The 9132-nt window shown below is 46.8% G+C and overlaps 1 protein-coding gene across 1 annotated transcript in view; it reads right to left on the reverse strand.

Moving 5' to 3' along the window:
* LOC121569940 (noelin-3-like) overlaps window positions 1-6851 on the reverse strand; it is a 71827-nt gene extending 64976 nt beyond the window's left edge. Inside the window, exon 1 of the mRNA XM_041881294.2 lies at window positions 6420-6851. Within this exon, the coding sequence (XP_041737228.1) occupies window positions 6420-6488 (69 nt within the window). The 5' untranslated portion in view covers window positions 6489-6851. The remainder of the gene's footprint in view (window positions 1-6419) is intronic.
* Between the last annotated feature and the right edge of the window lie 2281 nt (window positions 6852-9132).

A 9132-nucleotide genomic window follows, 5' to 3' on the forward strand; every position in this document is an offset into this window, starting at 1 on the left:
CCAGTGTTTACCATCGGTTCAAGGCAGTGTTCAGCAAGGCCCGGGCTACTGCCTTACCGCCTCATCGCACGTATGACTGTGCCATTGATCTACTCCCTGGGTGCTGCCCTCCTAGAGGTCGGATCTTTTCCTTGTCCTCCCCCGAGCACGCAGCTATGGACACCTACATTAAGGAGTCCTTGGCAGCCGGCCTCATCTATGCCTCTACTTCCCGGCTGGGGCGGGCTTCTTTTTTGTTGAAAAGAAAGACGGGGGTCTTAGGCCTTGTATTGATTACCGGGGACTCAACAAGATCACGGTTCGGAATCGATACCCCCCTTCCTCTCATGGCCACTGCTTTTGAGCTGCTTCAAGGGGCTTCCATTTTTACTAAGCTGGATCTCCGCAATGCTTACCATCTCGTGCGGATCCGGCCAGGAGACGAATGGAAGACGGCGTTCAACACGCCCACGGGGCACTATGAATATCGGGTGATGCCGTTCGGGCTCACCAATGCCCCCGCAGTATTCCAAGCCCTGATTAATGATGTTCTCCGGGATATGCTTAATCTGTTCGTCTTCGTGTACCTGGACGATATCCTCATCTTCTCGAGGTCACTGAAGGAGCATGAGGGGCATGTTAGCCGGGTTCTCCAGAGGCTCCTTGACAATCACCTCTACGTTAAGCCTGAGAAGTGTGAATTTCATGTTTCTCAGACTCAGTTTCTCGGGTTTATTGTCACTCCCGGGCACCTAGAGATGGATCCCAAGAAGGTCAAGGCGGTCCACGATTGGCCCACACCTGCCACGGTCAAGGAGGTTCAACGGTTCATTGGCTTTTCTAACTTCTATCGGAAGTTCATCAAGAATTTCAGCTCGGTGGTAGCCCCCTTGACGACGCTTACCAAGGGAGGAGGGACCAAGATTCACTGGGGTCCGGAAGCAGCAGGGGCCTTCGAGGATCTCAAGCGCCGCTTCACTTCTGCTCCGATTCTGGTGACCCCTGACCCAGAAAGACCTTTCGTGGTGGAGGTGGACGCCTCAGAAGTGGGGGTAGGAGCCGTCCTGTCACAGAGGGGTGCGGATGGGAGATTACACCCTTGTGCCTTCATGTCTCGCCGCCTGTCTGAGGCCGAGCGCAACTACCACGTGGGGGATCTAGAGTTGCTTGCGGTAAAACTGGCCTTGGAGGAGTGGCGCCATTGGCTTGAGGGGCTCAGCACCCTTTCCAGGTTCTCACAGACCACAAGAACCTGGAATATCTCCAACAGGCTAAGCGGATGAACCCTCGGCAAGCACGATGGTCTCTTTTCTTTAATCGATTCCAGTTCCTCCTGACTTACCGACCTGGCACCAAGAACGTCAAGCCGGATGCTCTGTCTCGAGTCTATTCTCCCGAGGTACAAGAGAAGCCCTTGGCATCGATTATTCCGAGGTCTAGGATCGTCGCACCTCTTCAGTGGGAACTAGAAAGAGGGGGTACGAGAAGCTCTTGTCCAGGAGCCCGATCCAGGCGGTGGTCCTGCCGGTCGCCTGTACGTTCCTCTCTGTTCGGGCCCGCGTCTTGCAGTGGGGTCATGAGTCGCCCTTGACATGCCATCCAGGCAGTGCTCGCACACTGGAGTTCCTCCGACGGCGGTTTTGGTGGCCGTCCATCAAGAAGGACGTGCAGGTCTATGTTGAGGCCTGCCCTGTGTGCAACCAGGGAAAGTCGACACGCCAGCGACCCCAGGGACTGCTCCATCCCTTACCTGTTCCTCGAAGGCCATGGTCACACCTTTCTCTGGACTTTGTTACGGGACTTCCTCTATCCCAGGGCAACACCGTCATCCTAGTGGTGGTAGACCGGTTCTCTAAGGCTGCCCGGTTTATTCCCCTGCCCAAGCTGCCCTCGGCTAAGGAGACTGCTGAGCTCCTCATGAACCATGTCTTCCGGATATTTGGTATTCCCCTGGACGTGGTCTCTGACCGAGGTCCCCAATTCTCGTCCCGGTTTTGGGGGGCCTTCTGCAGGCTTGTTGGGGCCACAGCCAGCCTATCGTCGGGGTTCCATCCAGAGTCTAATGGCCAAACGGAACGGATTAATCAGGATCTGGAGACCACCCTGCGGTGTATGGCGGCCAGTAATCCCACGTCTTGGGCCACCTATATCATTTGGGCTGAATATGCCCACAACACCCTCCAGTCCTCAGCCACCGGATTGTCCCCATTCGAATGCCAGTTCGGTTACAACCCTCCATTATTTCCAGAGGAGGAGGCGCAGGTTGGTGTTCCCTCGGCCCAGCGCTTTGTCCAACGCTGTAGGCGGACCTGGAAGAAGGCCAGGCGTGCCCTCCTTCGGACCTCCCAGAGATACCAAAGTCAGGCTAATCGCCACCGCCGGACGGCCCCTAGTTTCCGAGCTGGTCAGAGAGTTTGGTTGGCCACTAAGAACCTGCCCCTCCGGGTCGAATCCAAGAAGCTTTCCCAGAGATACATCGGCCCTTTCCGCATTGCTAGAAAGGTTAACCCTGTGTCTTATCGTTTGGTTCTCCCTCGCTCCCTTCGTATTAACCCCACTTTCCATGTTTCACTTATTAAACCTGTCTTGTCTTCTCCCTTTGCCCCCCACGCAGACCCCCGCCACCTCCCAGGATTATTGACGGCCAGCCAGCCTACACAGTCCGCCGGATACTGGACTCCCGGAGGGTCCAGAACTCTCTGCAGTATCTGGTGGACTGGGAGGGCTACGGGCCAGAGGAGCGCTCCTGGGTTCCAGCCAGGGACATCCTGGATCCAGGGTTGGTCCGAGATTTTCGCACCCTGAGGCCAGGGTGTTCTGGAAGGAACGTCAGGAGTCGTTCCTAGAGGAGGGGGTCCTGTCAGCTTCCTGCTTCTCCTGTTTGTCTCCTGGCCTCTAGAGGTCAGCTGTGTTCCCCTCTGCCTTTGTTCTTCCTCATGTGTCCTCATTAGTTTGATCCAGGTCACCTGTGCCTTGTTTTCCCTTTAGTATTTTAGCTGTGTGTTTTCCCCTTGTTTCTCACTTGGTTATTGCGTCCTGACTATGTGTCTCCTGCTTTGTCCCACCGTGTCAGTCCTAGTAAGTTGTTCGAAGTTATCTTTAGTTTGTTTTTCTCCCCTCGTGGAGTTGTTTTGTTTTGCCTCCTGTTTTGGAACATTAAATCTACTTGCCTGGAGTATTGCCTTGGGTGTTTCATTTGGGTCCTACAACATCTCCTCTGTGGCTAAGGGGTAGTACCCCCAGCTCTACACATCTGAGACCGGAGTTCTAGCCCGGCTTGTGACAGACCCCTTTACTTTTTTTCACATTTTGTTACGTTACAGCATTATTCTAAAATGGATTCAATTATTTTTTTTCCTCATCAATCTACACACAATACCCCATAATGACAAAGCGAAAACAGATTTTTTGAAATGTATGCAAATAAAATAAAAAAATAAAAAATGAAATACCTTATTTACATAAGTATTCAGACCTTTGTTATGAGACTCAAAATTGAGCTCAGATGCATCCTGTTTCCATTGATCATCCTTAAGATGTTTCTACAACTTGATTATCCACCTGTGGTAAATGTAATTGATTGGACATGATTTGGAAAAGCACACACCTGTTTATATAAGGTCCCACATTTGACAGTGCATGTCAGAGCAAAAACCAAGCCATGAAGTCAAAGGAATTGTCCGTAGAGCTCAGAGACAGGATTGTGTCGAGGCACAGATCTGGGGAAGGGTACCAAAAAATGTCTGCAGCATTGAAGGTCCCCAAGAACACAGTGGCCTCCATCATTCTTAAATGGAAGGAGTTTAGAACCACCAAGACTCTTCCTGGAGCTGGCCACCCGGCCAAACTGAGCAATCGGGGGAGAAGGGCCTTGGTCAGGGAGGTGACCAAGAACCTGATGGTCACTCTGACAGAGCTCCAGAGTTCCTCTGTGGAGATGGGAGAACCTTCCAGATGGACAACCATCTCTGCAGCACTCCACCAATCAGGCTTTATGGTTGCGTGGCCAGACGGAAGCCACTCCTCAGTAAAAGGTACATGACAGCCCGCTTGGAGTTTGCCAAAAGGCACCTAAAGACTCTTAGACCATGAGAAACAAGATTCTCTGGTCTGATGAAACAAAGATTTAACTCTTTGGCCTGAATGCCAATCGTCACATCTGGAGGAAACCTGCCACCATCCCTAAGGTGAAGCATGGTTTGTGGCAGCATCATGCTATGGGGATGTTTTTAAGCAGCAGGGAATGGGAGACTAGTCAGGATCGATGGAAAGATGAAGGGAGCAAAGTATAGAGAGATCCTTGATGTAAACCTGCTCCAGAGCGCTCAGGACCTCAGACTGGGGCGAAGTTTCACCTTCCAACAGGACAACGACCCTAAGCACACAGCCAAGACAACGCAGGAGTGGCTTCAGGACAAGTCTCTGAATGTCCTTCAGTGGCCCAGCCAGAGCCCGGACTTGAACCCGATCGAACATCTCTGGAGAGACCTGAAAATAGCTGTGCAGCGATGCTCCCCATCCAACCTGACAGAGCTTGAGAGGATCTGCAGAGAAGAATGGGAGAAACCCCCAAATACAGGTGTGCCAAGCTTGTAGCGTCATACCCAAGAAGACTTGAGGCTGTAATCGCTGCCAAAGGTGCTTCAACAAAGTACTGAGTAAAGGGTTTGAATACTTACGTAAATATGATATTTCCGTTTTCTATTTTTTTTTATAAATATGCACACATTTCTAAAAACCTGTTTTAGCTTTGTCATTATGGGGTATTGTGTGTAGATTGAGGGGGAAAAACAATTTAATCTGTTTTTGAATAAGGCTGAAACATAACAAAATGTGGAAAAGTCAAGGGGTCTGAACACTTTCCGAATGCACTGTACAACTCTCTGTGGGTGTTGTCTTCAGGGATCTACTGTGGCGGGTTGTTTAACCCTCCCGTTGTCCTAGGGTCAAAATGACCCGCCACTGTGTTGAACCAACTTTATTTAAATTATTATTTTTTTGGATCATTTGTGAGAAGGAGGCAGTGAGACTTTAAAGAAAGTATCACTGCCTCCTTCTCACAAATGATCCAAAAAATATAAAAATTAAATAAAGTTGGTTCAACACAGTGGCAGGTCATTTTGACCCTAAGACAACGGGAGGGTTAAAGATGCTAGAGCTTTGATTGAGAATGGTCTGACTGTCACAAAATGGTGATCAAATGTTCAAAGTACTGTAAATTGATCAAAGTACTGTAAATTGATCAAAGTACTGTAAATTAATCAAAGTACTGTAAATTGTGACAGGTTGTTTTCTGTTAATATCTAGGCCCATATCTGGTGGCATACTTCAGAAAAAGTTTGATTGAGTAATTAACCAATACAAAAGTTAACTAGTATAAGGTTATCAATAAAAAAGCTAGTTTAATGGGAACATTACATACATTCATGTTTGGAGTATCAAATAAAGGTGTCTCAGTTTAAAATGAAAATGGTCCTCTACAGATGTAGAAAATGCTGATATCGGAATATCAATTGGCTGTATTGTTTTTAATGAGATCGGGAATCGACATGAAATGGAACTCAGAAGCAGGAGGCTGCACACCGCCTGCGCCCCCTGTTGTTAAGTGAATGGTTTCAGCACCGCTGAGTATTGGACAGCTCCACACCGTTCCATGCCACACAGCCCAGTCGTCATCACACAGACAGCACCAAGCGCGTTTCTTATTCGCTCATAGTTTCAACAGAGACGATCCCATGAAGGGAATAAAACAAACCGTCACCCGTTTACCTAAAACCCAAGACTTGAATGCGCCCCCCCCATAGAAAATGATGTGTGAAGGTTTAGATGCGACAAAAAAACATGAAAACAGCTTCCATAGACTACACAGATTCACTATCAAAGCCAGTATTCGTCAACTAACGAAATGCTCTGGGAAAGCTATGATACAGTAAACAAGCCTGTTGAGGAATTCAACAAAAGCTAAATACAGAAGCTGTGGTGTTTGACTGCATTAAGATGAAGCCTACATAATGAAAATATCAATCATTTCGTGAGATTTATGTGGGTTCCGCGATAAGCATTTTCATCACTTTAAAGTTTGCAGTCTCCAGTGCATGTTTCGAGGCTTAACATCATAACGGGATCCACTGCTTGAGTCTACTGTTCTCCCCGAACATTCAGGAGACTCAAATGCGAGTTATTCCAACATTCTCAATCACTCTAAAACAAAACATTTCTTGACTCACTGATATTTTCAGACACTCAGTTATTGCAGGCAACGCCAAAGAAAACGAATCTCATTAAATGCAATGTGTGTAGGCTAATTGAGGAGACCAACTCATTTGAGGCTATGTTAATAAAGGTGAAATTATGCACAAAATAGCAGATCCTGAAACAAAGACACTGAAACATGCAGAGACCTCGTATGGCATGACAAGAAATCAGGAGGGGAAACTCACCATTGACGGATATAATCCGAAGACCGTGATTGAAAGAACCGGGTACAGAACACTCAACAGAAAACGCATTCTGTCTATCCGGAGGCAGTTACACTTTTCTCGCTTTATTCACGCAGAGCTCTCGTTGCGGCACTGCGTCAGCCTTGCTGCCGGTGTAGGCTATGCCCTCCGCTGTTCAAAGCGCTCCAACGGAAGAAAACGGATAGACCACGTTCATTCCCACCCACAGATCCGTGGACTCTGGCGGGAAGCCAATACAGAAAGTGTTGCCTGGTCTGATCAACACTGACACCACAGAGAAAAGTTTCTGCCAGCGGACGAGACAGACCTACGAGACTGCAGGGGAGTCGCACAACAGATATGACATAATGTGGTGTGTGTCCTGGGTGTTGGGGAGAAATGTTTGTTGATGTCGATCAGTTCCAAGACCACTCCACGCAGTTCGGTGAGAATATGGAACACAACAGGCAACAGTTACAAACGCACACCTCCCTTTGTGATAGGCTAGGACAAAGAGCTTTCATGACCAGATCATGACACCACTTGTACACATTTTTATATTTACACACAATATGTGCTTTCACTGTTAACGAATAAAGGTGCATAACAAACTGCATTGATCCTATGAAGTATGAAGTGGTAAATTATCATTCCTTAGCCTTCCAATTTTCAGAATGTGCCACCTTAGGATGGAAATGTGCAGTGCATCAATTGACTATGCAATGCAGGGCACATGCCAAACTAAGTTTACCTACATTTACTACTATGAAAACAAAGCTGATATTGTTTTGAATCCGAGTCAGGCAACCTCCAACATTTGCTGAATTGGTGCCAGAAGTGGGATTGGCAGTAAAATGACAGAAAGGATAGTGTAATGACTTATTGGTGCCTACAGTAACAGGGTTAGAAGTAATCTACAGGACCATGGTTAGACCTCATCTACAGTAACAGGGTTAGAACGAATCTACAGTAACAGGGTTAGAACGAATCTACAGTAACAGGGTTAGAACTAATCTACAGGACCATGGTTAGATCTCATCTACAGTAACAGGGTTAGATCTCATCTACAGTAACAGGGTTAGAACTAATCTACAGGACCAGGGTTAGACCTCATCTACAGTAACAGGGTTAGACCTCATCTACAGTAACAGGGTTAGACCTCATCTACAGTAACAGGGTTAGAACTAATCTACAGTACTGGGTTAGACCTCATCTACAGTAACAGGGTTAGACCTCATCTACAGTAACAGGGTTAGACCTCATCTACAGTAACAGGGTTAGAACTAATCTACAGTACTGGGTTAGATCTCATCTACAGTAACAGGGTTAGAACTAATCTACAGTACAGGGTTAGACCTCATCTACAGTAACAGGGTTAGAACTAATCTACAGTACTGGGTTAGACCTCATCTACAGTAACAGGGTTAGAACTAATCTACAGTACTGGGTTAGATCTCATCTACAGTAACAGGGTTAGACCTCATCTACAGTAACAGGGTTAGACCTCATCTACAGTAACAGGGTTGGACCTCATCTACAGTAACAGGGTTAGACCTCATCTACAGTAACAGGGTTAGAACTAATCTACAGGACCAGGGTTAGAACTAATCTACAGTACTGGGTTAGATCTCATCTACAGTAACAGGGTTAGAACTAATCTACAGTAACAGGTCTAACCCTGGTACTGTAGATGAGGTCTATGGTACTGTAGATGAGGTCCATGGTACTGTAGATTATATATGGTACTGTAGATGAGGTATATGGTACTGTAGATGAGGTTCATGGTACTGTATATTATATATGGTACTGTAGATGAGGTCTATGGTACTGTAGATTAGGTCTATGGTACCATAGTGCCAGGGTTAGACCTCATCTACAGTACCATAGACTTCATTAGTGGTACTCTGTAGCTCAGCTGGTAGGTCACAGCGCTTGTAACGCCAAGGTAGTGGGTTCGATCCCCGGGACCACCCATATACAAAAATGTATGCACGCATGACTGTAAGTCGCTTTGGATAAAAGCGTCTGCTAAATGGCATATTATATTATTTGGGGTTTTACGTTGAACATTTCTACATGCAATCTCAATTTGTTTTGTGAATTCTTGGTTGGTTAGTGGACACCAGACCTCACAACCATAAAGGACAATGAGTTCTATAACTGATTCAAGTATTTTTTGCCAGATTCTAATTGGTATTACAAATTTTATGTTATTTTTGATAGCGTAGAAGGCCCTTTTTGCCTTGATTCTCAGATCGTTCACAGCTTCGTGGAGGTTACCTGTGGCACTGATGTTTAGGCCGAGGTACGTATGTTTTTTTGTGTGCTCTTGGGCAACGTTATCTAGATGAAATTTGAATTTGTGGTCCTGGCAACTGGCCCTTTTTTGGAACACCATTATTTTTGTCTTACGGAGATTTACTGTCAGGGCCCAGGTCTGGCAGAATCTGTGAGGAAGATCTAGATGCTGCTGTAGGCCCTCCTTGGTTGGGGACAGAAGCACCAGATCATCAGCAAACAGTAGACACAATACCATAGACGTCATCTACAGTACCAGGGTTAGACCTCATCTACAGGACCAGGGTTAGACCTCATCTACAGGACCAGGTGTCACGATAATTTCTATCTCTAATTCAACCTAAGCTGAGTGGGTTGACACTACATTATAATTCTAACACCGTTTACACATTTATACTGTATTTGGGGTGAAATC

The sequence above is a fragment of the Coregonus clupeaformis genome, chromosome 7 (assembly GCF_020615455.1).
Source record: "Coregonus clupeaformis isolate EN_2021a chromosome 7, ASM2061545v1, whole genome shotgun sequence".
NCBI lineage: Eukaryota > Metazoa > Chordata > Actinopteri > Salmoniformes > Salmonidae > Coregonus > Coregonus clupeaformis.